Source organism: Neolamprologus brichardi, chromosome 5 (assembly GCF_056152115.1).
Source record: "Neolamprologus brichardi isolate AB-2024 chromosome 5, ASM5615211v1, whole genome shotgun sequence".
NCBI lineage: Eukaryota > Metazoa > Chordata > Actinopteri > Cichliformes > Cichlidae > Neolamprologus > Neolamprologus brichardi.
Window position 1 is genome coordinate 11,831,744 of NC_142108.1, and position 18,023 is coordinate 11,849,766.

Sequence of the window (18,023 nt, forward strand, 5' to 3'; positions counted from 1 at the left end):
AGACGTGGGATTCTCCGCAAACGCTGCCGTCAGTTCCTTTTTAAACAGTGCTGAAATTTCTTCACGAAGTTCAGAGAGGAGTTCAGCCTTCGTGAACTTTTCCGTATCGACGAGCGGCGTATCGGGCGACCCAGGTAGTGGCGAAGTTTTAACACGAGGCGGGGATGCAGTGTTAGCAGCAGGCCGCAAGTTCGGCTGAGAGGTGCTTGCGCTCTTATTAACCTTACGCGACATTCTAAACACAAAAAGCAAAAACAGTCTTGTCTCGGAACTATACAAAAAAAAAAAACCCGTCAAAATGTGCCTGGAAATGCTAGATAATAACTAGACTCTGAAGGAGCTGCGCTCGGTGCGACCTACGCCATAGTCACATAAACCGGAAGTACCGCCCTTCCATGGATTTACCTAACAAGCTCAGTTGTTCTTGATAGTTCTGTGACCTCATTGTCATCTTTAGCAAAGTCCATAGACCGCAGGTGGGATGACGATGTGGGATTTGTGGATATCAGGAACACAGGCCTCTTTCAGATAATCCCAGCGTACAAGCTCTGTAAAGAATCTTTCCCTGCCCCTCGGTCCAACTCACCGCCAGTTGGTTCTCAGCTCAGCTCCTTTGCGAAACCTGGTGTCTAAGACATGCCAATGTCACCAAATCCGCCTTGGGTTTCTCGACACGTTACACTTTCACTTTTTTTCTGTCTTACTTTGGGCTGGACAACATTAAAGAGAGCAACGTGCATAACAGTTCACTGTTAAATCCAAAGCTTAAAATTTCACTTCACATTGATCTACTGTCTCACAAGATCAGCTGTAGTGCAGTTTGGCCAGCTGTAGACCTGACTGGTCATTAGAATGCAATTTTTGAGCACTTTGCTTTGCAAAACGTGCCGAAATAGCTCAGCTGGGAGAGCGTTAGACTGAAGATCTAAAGGACCCTAGTTCGATCCTGGGTTTCGGCAAAGCTCTTTTGGTCACCATCTAGGGCTTGGTAGGTTTGTTGGTAGGACTTCATTATACGGCCTACAACTACGTGGATCATTGCCATCAAATGAGAAAACAAACACAGATGGTGCAGCTTACAAACGTCCATCAAGTGGAGGTGGAATTTGAAGAAGGTCCTCCTCCACAAGCTCCCACCCCTCACCCATTATACCATTGACTTACCTAGGGCTTGGTAGGTTGGGTGATCACACGTCATAATACAGCCTAGCCATGTTTCCCTACAATCAAATCCTTCCCTTGGCTCTTGTCTGAAATGACGATTTAATAATATCTAACTGCAAATCCTCACCAGTACCTACAGTAAAATGAGAGGATAAGACATCACGTTTTTACAGAAAAGAAAGACAATATGTGGCCCAGAGGACAAACATGTGACTCTTGTTGCCTGGGTACCTCAGATGGAAGAGCATCAGACTTTTAATCTGAGGGTCCAGGGTTCAAGTCCCTGTCCAGGTGTCTCCTTTGGATCCTTGCCCTTCCATGGATTTACCTAACAAACTCAGTTGTTCTTGATAGTTCTGTGACCTCATTGTCATCTTTAGCAAAGTCCATAGAGTGCAGGTGAGATGACGATGTGGAATTTGTGGATATCAGGGACAGAGCCCTCTTTCAGATAATCCCAGCGTACAAGCTCTGTAAAGAATCTTTCCCTGCCCCTCGGTCCATTTCACCGCCAGTTGGTTCTCAGCTCAGCTCCTTTACAAAACCTGCTGTCTAAGACATGCCAATCTCACCGAATCCGCCTTGGGTTTCTCGACACGTTACACTTTCACTTTTTTTCTGTCTTACTTTGGGTGCGACAACATTAAAGAGAGCAACGTGCATAACAGTTCACTGTTAAATCCGAAGCTTAAAAGTTCACTTCACATTGATCTACTGTCTCAGAAGATCAGCTGTAGTGCAGTTTGGCCAGCTGTAGACCTGACTGGTCATTAGAATGCAATTTTTGGGCACTTTGCTTTGCAAAACGTGCCGAAATAGCTCAGCTGGGAGAGCGTTAGACTGAAGATCTAAAGGACCCTAGTTCGATCCTGGGTTTCGGCAAAGCTATTTTGGTCACCATCTAGGGCTTGGTAGGTTTGTTGGTAGGACTTCATTATACGGCCTACAACTACGTGGATCATTGCCATCAAATGAGAAAACAAACACAGATGGTGCAGCTTACAAACGTCCATCAAGTGGAGGTGGAATTTGAAGAAGGTCCTCCTCCACAAGCTCCCAGGCCTCACCCATTATACCATTGACTTACCTAGGGCTTGGTAGGTTGGGTGATCACACGTCATAATACAGCCTAGCCATGTTTCCCTACAATCAAATCCTTCCCTTGGCTCTTGTCTGAAATGACGATTTAATAATATCTAACTGCAAATCCTCACCTACAGTAAAATGAGAGGATACGAGATCAAGTTTTTACAGAAAAGAAAGACAATATGTGGCCCAGAGGACAAACAGGAGACTCTTGTTGCCTGGGTAGCTCAGATGGAAGAGCATCAGACTTTTAATCTGAGGGTCCAGGATTCAAGTCCCTGTCCAGGTGTCTCCTTTGGATCCTTGCCCTTCCATGGATTTACCTAACAAGCTCAGTTGTTCTTGATAGTTCTGTGACCTCATTGTCATCTTTAGCAAAGTCCATAGAGTGCAGGTGGGATGACGATGTGGGATTTGTGGATATCAGGAACACAGGCCTCTTTCAGATAATCCCAGCGTACAAGCTCTGTAAAGAATCTTTCCCTGCCCCTGGGTCCAACTCACCGCCAGTTGGTTCTCAGCTCAGCTCCTTTGCGAAACCTGGTGTCTAAGACATGCCAATGTCACCAAATCCGCCTTGGGTTTCTCGACACGTTACACATTCACTTTTTTTCTGTCTTACTTTGGGCTGGACAACATTTAAGAGAGCAACGTGCATAACAGTTCACTGTTAAATCCAAAGCTTAAAAGTTCACTTCACATTGATCTACTGTCTCAGAAGATCAGCTGTAGTGCAGTTTGGCCAGCTGTAGACCTGACTGGTCATTAGAATGCAATTTTTGAGCACTTTTCTTTGCAAAACGTGCCGAAATAGCTCAGCTGGGAGAGCGTTAGACTGAAGATCTAAAGGACCCTAGTTCGATCCTGGGTTTCGGCAAAGCTGTTTTGGTCACCATCTAGGGCTTGGTAGGTTTGTTGGTAGGACTTCATTATACGGCCTACAACTACGTGGATCATTGCCATCAAATGAGAAAACAAACACAGATGGTGCAGCTTGCAAACGTCCATCAAGTGGAGGTGGAATTTGAAGAAGGTCCTCCTCCACAAGCTCCCAGGCCTTACCCATTATACCATTGACTTACCTAGGGCTTGGTAGGTTGGGTGATCACATGTCATAATACAGCCTAACCATGTTTCCCTAGAATCAACTCCTTCCCTTGGCTCTTTTCTGAAATGACGATTTAATAATATCTAACTGCAAATCCTCACCTACAGTAAAATGAGAGGATAACATATAACGTTTTTACAGAAAAGAAAGACAATATGTGGCCCAGAGGACACACATGTGACTCTTGTTACCTGGGTAGCTCAGATGGAAGAGCATCAGACTTTTACTCTGAGGGTCCAGGGTTCAAGTCCCTGTCCAGGTGTCTCCTTTGGATCCTTGCCCTTCCATGGATTTACCTAACAAGCCCAGTTGTTCTTGATAGTTCTGTGACCTCATTGTCATCTTTAGCAAAGTCCATAGACTGCAGGTGGGATGACGATGTGGGATTTGTGGATATCAGGAACACAGCCCTCTTTCAGATAATCCCAGCGTACAAGCTCTGTAAAGAATCTTTCCCTGCCCCTCGGTCCATTTCACCGCCAGTTGGTTCTCAGCTCAGCTCCTTTGCAAAACCTGCTGTCTAAGACATGCCAATCTCACCAAATCCGCCTTGGGTTTCTCGACACGTTACACTTTCACTTTTTTTCTGTCTTACTTTGGGCTGGACAACATTTAAGAGAGCAAAGTTCATCACAGTTCACTATTAAATCCAAAGCTTAAAAGTTCACTTCACGTTGATCTACTGTCTCAGAAGATCAGCTGTAGTGCATTTTGGCCAGCTGTAGACCTGACTGGTCATTAGAATGCAATTTTTGAGCACTTTCCTTTGCAAAACGTGCCGAAATAGCTCAGCTGGGAGAGCGTTAGACTGAAGATCTAAAGGACCCTAGTTCGATCCTGGGTTTCGGCAAATCTCCTTTCGTCACAATCTAGGGCTTGGTAGGTTTGTTCGTAGGACTTCATTATATGGCCTACAACTACGTGGATCATTGCCATCAAATGAAAAAACGAACACAGATGGTGCAGCTTGCACACGTCCATCAAGTGGAGGTTGAATTTGAAGAAGGTCCTCCTCCACAAGCTCTTAGGCCTCACCCATTATACCACTGACTTACCTAAGGCTTAGTAGGTTGGGTGATCACACGTCATAATACAGCCTAGCCATGTTTCCCCTAGAATCAACTCCTTCCCTTGGCTCTTGTCTGAAATGACGATTTAATAATATCTAACTGCAAATCCTCACCAGTACCTACAGTAAAAAGAGAGGATAAGACATCACGCTTTTACAGAAAAGAAAGACAATATGTGGCCCAGAGGACAAACATGTGTCTCTTGTTGCCTGGGTACCTCAGATGGAAGAGCATCAGACTTTTAATCTGAGGGTCCAGGGTTCAAGTCCCTGTCCAGGTGTCTCCTTTGGATCCTTGCCCTTCCATGGATTTACCTAACACGCTCAGTTGTTCTTGATAGTTCTGTGACCTCATTTTCATCCTTTGCAAAGTCCATAGACTGCAGGTGGGATGACGATGTGGGATTTGTGGATATCAGGGACAGAGGCCTCTTTCAGATTATCCCACCGTACAAGCTCTATAAAGAATCTTATAGCAAGTATAAGCAAGTTACTTTGAAAAAGTGATTTATTATAGTTACTGGTTACTTCTTCAAAAATGTAATTGAGTGGTAACTGAATTACAACATTCTAAAAGTGATTAATTAGTTGAAATGTAACTATTGTGTTACTTTAAAAAATTTTTTAACCCTCTGGGGTCCGGGGTTTAATTGGCCATTTTTAACTACTTTTGATGTTTCCTCTACATTTCACCTTTAAAAACTATTTACTTTGCCTTGCTTGGTATCATCCTTTTCAGCACAACCTCATGTGTCTGAATTTACAGTTATGTTTTCATTTTGACATACTGTATTAAGACAATTGATCTAAAATCAGACAAAAAACATAAAAACCAAATAGAAAAAGTTGTATTTTTTATTGTAACAACCACAAACATGTTTTTTGAATCATATTTAATAACTTTAAATGCAAATATAAATTGTCAATTTTAAAATCATATGCACAAGTTTTGCAAACAACAAAGTTATTTGCATGTATTTACCTTTTACCCCTTTTTAATAACAATTTCAAACTATTTACATAACAATCAGCTGTTCTGCATTAAATAAGATGCCACACAAATTATTTGTGCCACTCCAAATATTTCTGTCCACTATAAAGGAGAACATCACAGGACTGATACCTGCAGGTCTGACAGCAGCAGGTGCATCACTCCTGTTTTCTACCTGGACACAGCAGTCGCCTCATTGTTCTGACACACAACACAAAACTATCCACAAGACTACACACTAGCCACACAAGACAACACATTAACTACACACTCCAAACATGCTAAACATCACAATCTCAAAACTCGCTCGCTCTCTTTTTCTGCTGTCTTTATTTCTTTCTTTCTCTCTCTCTCTCTCTCACCATGACTCCTAAAACTTCCCCCTGTTCCTAAACAACCAAATGTCATGTTGCCATATCATTTTTGATTGGTCGACATGGTGCATTTTTCCACCATCACAAAAGGCTGGGGATTTTTGTGTGTGGGGTTTTTTTGGGGGGGGTTTTTTTGGTCATAAGCAGAGAGTGCTCACTAGCGCTCTCCTTAAACAGTAAACGTGACGAAACTATTGACAAAAAACGTAGCCTATATATTGTTTATCATAACTCTGGTTTAAGTGTCTGTGAAGGTTCTCAGTCATCCAGGTCATCGTAGTCAAAGGAGCTTGCAAAGAAAAGCGTCTGGACTTCTTTAAGTTACTTGAAGACGTTTCACCTCTCATCCGAGAAGCTTCTTCAGTTCTAAGGTCAAATGGTGGAGAGTCCCAGATATAAACCTAGTGGGAGTGTCCCCCCACAGAGGGACAAAAGGACCCCCTGATGATCCTCTAATCGCCTGAGCCAAGGTGTGGAACTGGGTGTGGGTCCTAATCAGCCAGAGTTTCGGGTGAGTTCATTGTGAAACCTGGCCCCACCTTATCATGAGAATTCCTGAGGTCAGATGGCCCAGGATGTGAGTGGGCGTTAAGGCGTCTGGGAAGGGATCTCAAAACTGGATTATAGATGGCAGAGAGTTGGTGTCGTAAACCACCGCCTCTGTTCAAACTCTGGTTTAACTTGGCCTATCAACACAATTTAAAAACTGGTATATATCACCTTGTTGCTTTGTCATCTTAAAGTGGTCATGTGATTGGCTTACCACGACTACTTTATTTGTCCTAAGTCAAACAGCAGCACTCATGCGATTGTTTTGCCCACTTAGCTCCAGTTTTTGTGCCAAAAAGTGATCATCGGGCAGAAAGTGATTTTTGTCCGCAGGAGCGCGCAGCTGCATAAAGCTGTAGTGCCCAGATTACTTACAGCTACTCCCGTGCAACTGATATAAGGTGCGGTAAGGTGAACACAGATTCAACCGTCTGTTGAAAATAGTAACGTGACCACACCACATTTTATTGTTAGTAACGGTAACGGCGTTGCAGCGATAGAAATAGTAATTAGTTAGATTACTCGTTACTGAAAAAAGTAACACCGTTAGTAACGCAGTTACTTGTAATGCCATTATTCCCATCACTGCTCATGAATGTATTATTTTTTTCATTCTTCAGGTTTAGATTTTTCCAACTTAGTAAAACTTGCCCAGTCTTCCAGGAAAACTGCAGCCAATTATCAAACCTTGAATACAGGAGAAAAGTAGATTCCGTGCTTATTACCAAATTCCCTGGTCTACTACTACATGTACTACAAGATTATAGGGCTCCAGTTCCAGGGGCTATGAGGTCATTGTATAACCAATGTGAGAGCACAACTCTGGCAAAAAGTTAAGTAGATTTTCAACTGGTGTTTGCCTTCAAAAGGGTCATCCTATGTCTCTGATCCTGCTTCTGATTTTTGTGGACATGATCTCAAGGCGTAGCCAGGCTGAGGATGGTCTGCTTTAGAAGTAGCATCCCTGCTTTTTGTGGATGCTGTGATTCATTTGGGTTTATCAGCGCATGACTTTCAGCATGCGCTGAAGTAGTTTGCAGCCAATTGTGAAATGGACGGCATGAGATTTAGTACATCCAAATTGGATGCCATGGTTCTCTGTCAGAAAATAGTGGAATACTCCCACTGGATTAGGGGAGAGAGGCTGCCTTAAGCTAGAGGGTTCAAGTATCTTGGAATCTTATTACTGAGTGATGAGACGGAGTGCAAGTTGGACTGGTGGATTGGTGCAGTGTTTGGACATCTGGTTAGAGTCCTTCAAGGGGTAAATGAAAAGTATAGGTAGGGAAAAGGACATCAGAAGTACCCTGCTCAGGCTTCTGCCTGTGTAGAAGCTCTCACTTTGGTTATACAATGACCTCATAGCCCCTGGACCTGGAACCCTGTAGTCTTATTGTACATTATACATATAAAATCTGGATCTGTGATTACTTTTTCATTTAATTTGAGATGTGACAATGATTGGAGCTGGGCCGAATGGTGTTACAGCCTGTAAAACAGATTATTTTCCTGGAATACTGAATAGCACCACAATGGGGCACCTTATTCCTTCTGCTGTGTTAAGGTTGAGTTGAGAGCCAAACACACACCTTTGTTCTAAGGACTTAATGACTGATCATGTGTGGTACAGGACTTCAGTAAATAATAATAATAATAATAATAATAATAATAATAATAATAATAATAATAATAATGGATTGCATATATATAGCGCTTTTTGGGACCCCTCAAAGCGCTTTACAATTCCACTATTCATTCACTCTCACATTCATACACTGGTGAAGGCAAGCTACAGTTATAGCCACAGCTGCCCTGGGGCAGACTCACAGAAGCGAGGCTGCCATATTGCGGCATCGGCCCCTCTGGCCATCACCAGTAAACATTAAGCAGTTCAATTTTTATTTTGTTTGAGTTAAATTAAATTCTAAGCCAGTGCATGTGAAATGAGAATTGGTGAAATGAATGACTTTAACAAAAATGATTGTGTTGTCAGTATAATGATTCTGTTGATCTGGGGAGTTGCTGTTCTAATTGAAATTGGCATCACGATTGTGGGATTTAACCAAGGAAAATGTGAGGCAAGCTGTTTATCAGAAGCTCTAATATCAACCACTCTCGCATGCATTTTCTCCTTTTATATCCCAGTCATAATAATGCTTAGTATCTATTTGAAGATTTTTCTTGTTGCACAAAAACAAGTAAACAGCATCCAGAATACAACATGTCAGAACACACAGTCTGGAGCAACTGCCAGTAAGATGGAGAAAAAGGCCACCAAGACTCTAGCTATTGTTATAGGAGTTTTTCTCTTATGTTGGACTCCTTACTTTCTTTGTATTATCTTTCAGCCTATAACATATAATGAAACACCAATTGCAGTTATTGAAACACTTAACTGGCTTACATTGTCAAATTCAATGCTAAATCCATTAATTTATGCTTTCTTTTATAGCTGGTTCAGGTCAGCTTTTACAACAATTATTTCTGGAAAAATATTTCAAAGTGATTGACTTGTTGTTTTGAAAAGCTCAAAAGCATTTTAATTGGTGCACATTCATGAAATTTGAAATGATAAAGACTACTAACAATGACACAAGCAGAAGACTAAAAGAAAATGCTTCTATGTATTTTTAATGTCTGTTCCGAATGATACATATTCTGCAACTCTTTTAAACATCATGTTTAATTAGGGAAACACTAATGGAAGGTGAACAGATTCAATGATACTATTCTGCTGAAGTGATCAGTTTTTGCGTCTTACAGTATGTGATTTAAATAAGTAAGTTGATAATGTATTCATGGAAATTTGAATTAAAATGTTTAAAAAGCATATCTAAGGAAAATCACAAGGCAGACTAACACACAGAGACAGACAACCGTTTGCACACACATTCACACCTATGGGCAATTTAGATTCACCAATTCACGTAACCTGTCAGGGTGTTGGGTGTTTTGAGCCAGCATTGTGATATAGTGCTGGCGAAGCGTTGCTGACGTCGACTGAGAAAATTGTCAGGCGGTGGAAGGAATACTTCGAGGACCTCCTTAATCCCACTGACGCGTCTTCCGAGGAGGAAGCAGAGTCTGGGGATGAGGGGAATGGCCCGCCAATTTCCGGGGGCGAGGTCACTGAGGCAGTTAAACAACTCCTTGGTGGCAGAGCCCCTGGTGTTGATGAGGACCGCCCCGAGTTCCTGAAGGCTCTGGACGTTGTAGGGCTGTCCTGGTTGACACGCCTCTGCAATGTTGCGTGGAGATCAGGGGCAGTACCCGTGGATTGGCAGACCGGGGTGGTGGTCCCCATCTTCAAGAAGGGGGACCGGAGGGTGTGTTCCAAATACAGGGGGATCACACTCCTCAGCCTCCCCGGGAAAGTCTATGCCAGGGTGCTGGAAAGGAGAGTTCGTCCGCTAGTCGAACCTCGGATGCAGGAGGAACAATGCGGTTTTCGTCCTGGTCGCGGAACACTGGACCAGCTCTTTATCCTCTCGAGGATACTTGAGGGTGCATGGGAGTTTGCCCAACCAGTCTACATGTGTTTTGTGGACTTGGAGAAGGCATTCGACCGTGTCCCTCGGGGTGTCCTGTGGGAGGTGTTGCGGGATTATGGGGTGTCTGGCCCATTGCTACGGGCCATTCGATCCCTATATAACCGTTGCAAGAGCTTGGTTCGCATTGCCGGCAATAAGTCGGACTCGTTCCCGGTGGGTGATGGGCTCCGCCAGGGCTGCCCTTTGTCACCGGTTCTGTTCATAATTTTTATGGACAGGATTTCTAGGCGCAGCCAAGTGGCGGAGGGCTTTCGCTTTGGTGGCCTCAGAATCTCATCTCTGATCTTTGCGGATGATGTGGTTCTGTTGGCTTCATCGGGTGAGGGCCTCCAGATTGCACTGGAGCGGTTCGCAGCCGAGTGTGAAGCAGCGGGAATGAGGATCAGCACCTCCAAATCTGAGGCCATGGTTCTCAGCCGGAAAAGGGTGGAGTGCCCACTCCGGGTCGGGGATGAGTTCCTGCCCCAAGTGGAGGAGTTCAAGTATCTCGGGGTCTTGTTCGCAAGTGATGGGAGAAGGGAGCCGGAGATCGACAGACGGATTGGGGCTGCAGCTGCAGTAATGCAGACGCTGCACCGGTCCGTCGTGGTGAAGAGGGAGCTGAGTGTAAAAGCGAAGCTCTCAATTTACCGGTCGATCTACGTCCCTACCCTCACCTATGGCCACGAGCTGTGGGTAGTGACCGAAAGGACGAGATCGCGGATACAAGCGGCGGAAATGAGCTTCCTCCGAAGGGTGGCTGGCCTCTCCCTTAGAGATAGGGTGAGAAGTTCGGCCATCCGGGAGGGGCTCAGAGTAGAGCCGCTGCTGCTCCACATCGAAAGGAGCCAGCTGAGGTGGTTTGGGCATCTGACAAGGATGCCCCCTGGGCGCCTCCTGGGTGAGGTGTTCCAGGCATGTCCCACCGGGAGGAGGCCCCGGGGCAGACCCAGGACACGCTGGAGAGATTATATATCTCGGCTGGCCTGGGAACGCCTTGGTGTTCCCCCGGACGAGCTGGAGGAGGTGGCTGGGGAGAGGGAGGTCTGGGCCTCTTTGCTTAGGCTGCTGCCCCCGTGACCCGGCCCCGGATAAAGCGGATGAAGATGGATGGATGGATGGATGGATGGATCTAAGGAAAATGGTTGAATAATGACAATACCTATAAATTCTTTAAGTAGCATATCAGTTACTGGGTCTGTATAGGCAAACAGCATCAATCCTATGAAATATAAAATAAATAAACATAAAAAGACCTATTCTGCTATATAAATATATATAAAAGAATTACTCTCTCGCCCCTTTGGGTGGTCTGTCTCTTTCAAGCCTGGGTCCTCTACCAGGGGTCTGGGAGCTTGAGGGTCTTGAGCAGCATCTTTCCTGTTTCTAGGACTGCACTCTTCTGGACACAGATGCTGTTAGAGTGAATTGTTAAATGTTTGTCATTTTTATGTTTACCATTTGTACATTGTTTTAACTCTGATGAAAGAAATTCCACTGTCCTTTCCCCCAGATTCTCGAGGTTCTAGGTGGGGGGCTGTAGTCTTTTATTACAGACACATCCTTGTGCTTTTTGATGTAAGCTTCCTGCGTTTACAACCCTTTGGTCAGCAGGAGGTCTCACACACACACACTCTCACATAACACACACACACACACACACACACATTCTTACAGAAGTTCACACATATACATACAATGCCTTGTCTTAGAACCAAGTGGGCGTTGCTTTGCTATGACGTGTTTTGTGTGAACTGTCTCTCAATAAAAAGGCAGCAGGAGGAGGTCAGAGTCGGGGTCATTTTTGTGGTGGACACAGACGAGGCCTCTCTTGCGCAAATAATCGATCGATCGACTGTCTTGCTTTCTTCATGATGAATACGTCTCTAGAATTAGCGGGGCTTGTGGAAACACAGACCCAACAGATGCCCTTCCTAGAGACACTTCTGAGTTTGGTGACCACTCGGGGACCACTGTTGCCTTCACCGTTGACGTCCACATCTTTATTCAACTAACCATTTTCTTCCATTTATCCTATCCTGTCGCCTAGCGGGCGATCGTGGCTCAAGAGTTGGGAGTTCGCCTTGTAATCGGAAGGTTGCCGGTTTGAGCCCCAGCTCGGACAGTCTCGGTCGTTGTGTCCTTGGGCAAGACACTTCACCTACCGCCTACTGGTGATGGCCGGAAGGGCCGATGGCGCGATATGGCAGCCTCGCTTCTGTCAGTCTGCCCCAGGGCAGCTGTGGCTACAACTGTAGCTTGCCTCCACCAGTGTGTGAATGGGTGGATGACTGGGTGTGTAAAGCGCTTTGGGGTCCCTAGAGGGGACTAGTAAAAGCGCTATATAAATACAGGCCATTTACCAATTATTTAGGATTGAGAAGGAGCTGAAGTTTCATTAGTCATTTCTAGTCTTTAAATGTTATACAATATTTATTTATACAATATTTAAATATTTTAATGTTAACCATCTACCTTTATCTACTAGAAATATTATCAAATCTAAATAGGGATGTTGTCTGATTTAGTAAATCCTATTTATGAATTATAAGAAAAATGTAAATGTTTTTGAAAAATTTCAGACTTCTTTAAATTACATAAATCTTGGCTGCATTGAGCTTGTTTTCAGTGTTCAAGGAAGAAATGCAAAGGACATTAAACAAGTGATTATCACTGAGATACAATCTGCATCTGGATTTGTTATTCTTCAATTCTTGATTGCTCTCCACATATAAAATCTAAATCTAAAGCTAATCAACATCTTCTGAGCATATCTCTATATCTCTTATATGTGGAAAGACCACTTTTAGAGAAGAGTAACAATTTAGTAGTATTGCTGAATAGAGGTGCTCTCCTGGCAGTAAATCAAAAGTCCAACAAACTGTCTGTGATTCAGTGCTCTGGCCCTGACTAAGGCAACTCTTTTACCTACATCAACAACATAGCTAATTTTTAGAACTGATTTATACAACTCCTGGTGTATAATCAGTGTTGAGAGTAACATGTTCCAAAGTAATGTGGTTTTAAGTGTCATTAAACTGTAATTATAATAACACTTTTCTGTAACGTTCTATCCACTCTCTTCCACCTATCAGGGTTACTGGAGCCTACCCCAGCTGTAATAGAGTGAGAAGCAGGGTACACCCTGCATGGGTCACCAGCCTGAGGCAAGACTAACACACAGAGACAGACAACCGTTTGCACACACATTCACACCTATGGGCAATTTAGATTCACCAATTCACGTAACCTGTCAGGGTGTTGGGTGTTTTGAGCCAGCATTGTGAGTTTATTGTTTTTTTGTAACTTTTCTATTATAAAGATGGTTTAATTTCACAACTGTGGGTACACACCTCGCACTGGCCACCTGGCCGTCACATAAACTCAATAACTGCATGTCCTTGAACTGTGGGAGGAAACCAGAGCACCCAGAGAGAACCCATGCAGACACAGGGAGAACATGCAATCTCCACACAGAAAGACCCTGGCCAAGTGGTGGAGTGGAGCTCGGGGACTTCTTGCTGTAAGGCAACAGTGCTAACCACCATGACAACATGCTGTTCAAACAAGTTATTGGTTACAGACTGTAACCAACAACTTGATTTCCAAGTTATTTGTACACCTGGCGGGTAGAAAGAAAAAGTCAAACATTTTTGCTTTTTTTCCTCCAAATTTGGATTGCAATCAGGCAATTTCAGTTAATTCAGCAGAAGGAGCTACAATTTTTGATGAGTGGAGATATGGGGTAATATTTATATTAGGTAAAAGAAGTAGCGGGTCATGGTAAAGTAAAAAGTGTGTTTAGGACAGAAGTCATAACATTGGCTTTTTATTTTCATTGCTAACACAAAGCTTACACATAACCCACAGTGACCCACAGCTGTGTGTACATCAACCCCAGTGCAGGAGCCAGAAACTGGGTCATCAGTAGGTAACAAAAGCACTAATGGACAGTCACGCTTGTAGTGTTGTACGTTTCATTCTTCCTTTTCCTACAATAGAATCATTGTGGCAGTTGGTTTGAAATTTCTTTGGAGTGTCTTTCAACTCAGAATTTTTTCCTTGTCAAATGTGGATATCCTTCTGTTGTAACCCCTGCTTATCAATGCATGAAGTTAACTGTATCACAGAAATCACAGTTATCATCCTGAGAAATAATAAGTAATAAGTATAATAAGTATTAAACTTCAAACTTTGAAGGACCCAGGTGTGGACACAGACGAACGAGGCAAAATGTTTACTGAACTCAAAGTGAGCCTTTATTAGGGCCGGTAAACAGTAAAGCAAAAATAACCAAACATAAACTATGGCAATAACCTAAACAAAGTGCCTAAACTGGGAAACAACTAAAGACTAAGACAAACTAAGACTCTGACTTGAACTGTAACTATGAACTATGAACACGACATGAAAAAGCAAAGAACAGAATTCTGGACTGGTACATGAAAGACTATGAAAACATGACAGGAGCAGATTACTATGAACATGACCAGAACAGAGACTGAAAAACTATGAATCATGACGTGTCGCTAGAGTGACAGGAATGATAACAGACGACGCAGCACAGATAGGGAACCTAGCTTCTATCGGATATTTATATAGAGATCCTCCAGCTTCAAACTGTATTACCCTTCAAGGACCTGCAGTTCAAAAAAGCGCCCCTCCGACAGTCAAACCCATCTGTTTTCTGACTGGATTGTTAAATTTGTGATTGACATGATATTGACCAATCAGCTGAAAGGAAGAAAAATAGGGTCAAAATTCATACTTGTAACTTGAAACTTGAGTGCAGAGTTTCACATGTATTTTTTGGCTAAGTCAAAACACAAATCTTTTTTTTACGCACACACAAATTCTTTTTACACATACAAATCTTTTTTACACAAACACAAATTCTTTTTACACATACAAATCTTTTTTACACACACACAAATTATTTTTACACATACAAAACAGATTTACAAGTACAAAATATTTATGACCACAATTTGAGCCCATACCATTAGACCAGTCTGCATCAAATTTGATTTGATTTCTCCCGGGATTTATTTAGTAATGCCAATTCAAGTTCCATCATCTGCCACTTGCCCTATGGTAGCGGGCAGGCTGGAGTCTACCATAGGGCAAGAGGCGGGGTACACTCACAAAGACACACATCCATCCACATCGACACCACACTCTGAACGGCAGACACTTACAGTGGGGCAAAAAGGTATTTAGTCAGCCACCGATTGTGCAAGTTCCCCCACTTAAAATGATGACAGAGGTCAGTAATTTGCACCAGAGGTACACTTCAACTGTGAGAGACAGAATGTGAAAAAAAAATCCATGAATTCACATGGTAGGATTTGTAAAGAATTTATTCGTAAATCAGGGTGGAAAATAAGTATTTGGTCACCTCAAACAAGGAAAATCCCTGGCTCTCACAGACCTGTAACGTCTTCTGTAAGAAGCTTTTCTGTCCCCCACTCGTTACCTGTATGAATGGCACCTGTTTGACCTCATCATCTGTATAAAAGACACCTGTCCACAGCCTCAACCAGTCAGACTCCAAACTCCGCCATGGCCAAGACCAAAGAGCTTTCGAAGGACACCAGGAAAAGAATTGTAGACCTGCACCAGACTGGGAAGAGTGAATCTACAATAGGCAAGCAGCTTGGTGTGAAAAAATCAACTGTGGGAGCAATCATCAGAAAATGGAAGACATACAAGACCACTGATAATCTCCCTCGATCTGGGGCTCCACGCAAGATCTCATCCCGTGGGGTCAAAATGATCATGAGAACGGTGAGCAAAGATCCCAGAACCACACGGGGGGACCTGGTGAATGACCTGCAGAGAGCTGGGACCAAAGTAACAAAGGTCACCATCAGTAACACACTACAACGGCAGGGAATCAAATGCCGCAGTGCCAGACGTGTTCCGCTGCTGAAGCCAGTGCATGTCCAGGCCCGTCTGAAGTTTGCCAGAGAGCACATGGATGATACAGCAGAGGATTGGGAGAATGTCATGTGGTCAGATGAAACCAAAGTAGAACTTTTTGGTATAAACTCAACTCGTCGTGTTTGGAGGAAGAAGAATACTGAGTTGCATCCCAAGAACACCATACCTACTGTGAAGCATGGGGGTGGAAACATCATGCTATGGGGCTGTTTTTCTGTCAAGGGGACAGGACGACTGATCCGTGTTAAGGACAGAATGAATGGGGCCAAGTATCGTGAGATTTTGAGCCAAAACCTCCTTCCATCAGTGAGAACTTTGAAGATGAAACGAGGCTGGGTCTTCCAACATGACAATGATCCAAAACACACCGCCCGGGCAACAAAGGAGTGGCTCCGTAAGAAGCATTTGAAAGTCCTGGAGTGGCCTAGCCAGTCTCCAGACCTCAACCCCATAGAAAATCTGTGGCGGGAGTTGAAAGTCCGTGTTGCTCGGCGACAGCCCCAAAACATCACTGCTCTTGAGAAGATCTGCATGGAGGAATGGGCCAAAATACCAGCTACTGTGTGTGCAAACCTGGTAAAGACCTATAGTAAACTTTTGACCTCTGTTATTGCCAACAAAGGTTATGTTACAAAGTATTGAGTTGTATTTTTGTTATTGACCAAATACTTATTTTCCACCCTGATTTACGAATAAATTCGTTACAAATCCTACCATGTGAATTCATGGATTTTTTTTTCACATTCTGTCTCTCACAGTTGAAGTGTACCTCTGGTGCAAATTACTGACCTCTGTCATCATTTTAAGTGGGGGAACTTGCACAATCGGTGGCTGACTAAATACTTTTTTGCCCCACTGTAGATGCCCCCCTTAGTCTGCAACAAACTCAGGATGTAGCCAGATTGGCGACGGATTATCAGCCAGGGGTGTAGGAAGACCTGCCTGCTCTCCCCCCCGCTTGGCAGTGTTAGGGGTGGCCTGTTGGGTGCATGTGTTGGTATAGTGAATATGACGTGTGAAAACTAGAAAGCTTTAGAAATTGAGAAGAAAAAAGCAACATATTACAATTCAGTTTTATTTATATAGTGCGAAATCAAAACAAAAGTTGCCTCAAGCACTTTATATTGTAGGGTCAAGACTAGGGATGTTACTGGCAACTAATTTCTTAATCAACTACATGAGGAAAAACAATTAGACTAACCAACTAGTATAAAACTAAGAAACAATGACAACAAATATATCATGGTCCTGGGTGTTCAACCCAGTTTTGGGGTTTTTTTGTTGTTATGAACTTATGCTGTAGCTCTATATTACTGTTTCTAGAGCTTCCGTTACACTAGTCTCTGAGTCTTCTTTATTCGTATTTTAAATTCTATATTTATTGTTGCTCTTGTTTGTTCCCTTCACATCCATGCTGTCCTAGTCTCCTCTCTGTGTCTGCCAGTCTACCCTCTCATGTACCCATGTCAGTCTGTTTCTTCCCATTCCCAGTGTCAACCCCATGTGTCTTAGTCCTGGCCTCTGTGTTTGTTACTTACTGTTTTATTGTGATAGTGTCATGCTTTATGTGTATTATGTTTAGAATTGCTTCCCCCTTCTTGTCAGTCAGATTAGTGTCAGCTATATTCCCACCTGTGTTGTGTTCTCCCTCATGGTTGTGTTGTGCCTCGCAGAATGTTTTACTCATTGACACAAAGTGACAGAAAAACATGACCACATAATGGACCCAGTGGACTCAAATTTTTTTTCTGAGGAAATATTTGCTCTTTGGGATTATTGCCAGAGCTTAATCCATGCTATAGACCTGTACTGGAGTCACCTGCAGGGTGTTGTCTTTGATAGTTTCCTTTCCTTCACAACCTGTGTGTTTCCCAACACTATTTTGTTAGCACCCAGCTAAGAACAAAAATATGTTTTGAACTGTTTGGCATGGGCACCCGAATTAAAGACTTGGAATTCCTGGCCTCTTGGTTGTCTCGCAATCTGACAGCTCTCTACAGCTCTCAGTCACCTACAGCAGATGTGTCCTTCCATGTCTCCATTACAGCAGACCTGCTCCTCTTTGCCTTTGCAGCCAGTTCACTCCTCACAAGCCTATTTTCAGGTTGGATTGTGTGCTGAAAAAGATGAACTTGCCCCTGCCTCAGCCTTCTCCTAGAAATTGAAACAGAGGGTTTGATTTCCACCTCTGTGAATTCTAAGACTGTCA

General features: G+C 43.4%; 1 protein-coding gene and 8 non-coding genes across 9 annotated transcripts; all 9 read left to right on the top strand.

Moving 5' to 3' along the window:
• The first annotated feature begins 886 nt into the window (after positions 1 to 886).
• trnaf-gaa (transfer RNA phenylalanine (anticodon GAA)) lies at positions 887 to 959 on the top strand. The gene has a single exon. It is a non-coding gene; the product is annotated as a tRNA-Phe (tRNA).
• Positions 960 to 1,385: 426 nt separating this feature from the next.
• Positions 1,386 to 1,458, top strand: trnak-uuu (transfer RNA lysine (anticodon UUU)). Its single transcript has one exon. It is a non-coding gene; the product is annotated as a tRNA-Lys (tRNA).
• A 515-nt stretch (positions 1,459 to 1,973) lies between these two features.
• trnaf-gaa (transfer RNA phenylalanine (anticodon GAA)) lies at positions 1,974 to 2,046 on the top strand. Its single transcript has one exon. It is a non-coding gene; the product is annotated as a tRNA-Phe (tRNA).
• A 420-nt stretch (positions 2,047 to 2,466) lies between these two features.
• On the top strand, positions 2,467 to 2,539 carry trnak-uuu (transfer RNA lysine (anticodon UUU)). The gene has a single exon. It is a non-coding gene; the product is annotated as a tRNA-Lys (tRNA).
• A 515-nt stretch (positions 2,540 to 3,054) lies between these two features.
• trnaf-gaa (transfer RNA phenylalanine (anticodon GAA)) lies at positions 3,055 to 3,127 on the top strand. Its single transcript has one exon. It is a non-coding gene; the product is annotated as a tRNA-Phe (tRNA).
• Positions 3,128 to 3,547: 420 nt separating this feature from the next.
• trnak-uuu (transfer RNA lysine (anticodon UUU)) lies at positions 3,548 to 3,620 on the top strand. Its single transcript has one exon. It is a non-coding gene; the product is annotated as a tRNA-Lys (tRNA).
• Positions 3,621 to 4,135: 515 nt separating this feature from the next.
• On the top strand, positions 4,136 to 4,208 carry trnaf-gaa (transfer RNA phenylalanine (anticodon GAA)). The gene has a single exon. It is a non-coding gene; the product is annotated as a tRNA-Phe (tRNA).
• A 427-nt stretch (positions 4,209 to 4,635) lies between these two features.
• trnak-uuu (transfer RNA lysine (anticodon UUU)) lies at positions 4,636 to 4,708 on the top strand. The gene has a single exon. It is a non-coding gene; the product is annotated as a tRNA-Lys (tRNA).
• A 3,630-nt stretch (positions 4,709 to 8,338) lies between these two features.
• LOC148102740 (trace amine-associated receptor 1-like) lies at positions 8,339 to 8,851 on the top strand. The gene has a single exon (XM_087841290.1). The coding sequence runs from the start codon at positions 8,339 to 8,341 to the stop codon at positions 8,849 to 8,851; it is 513 nt and encodes a 170-aa protein (XP_087697416.1).
• The last annotated feature ends 9,172 nt before the right edge of the window (positions 8,852 to 18,023 follow it).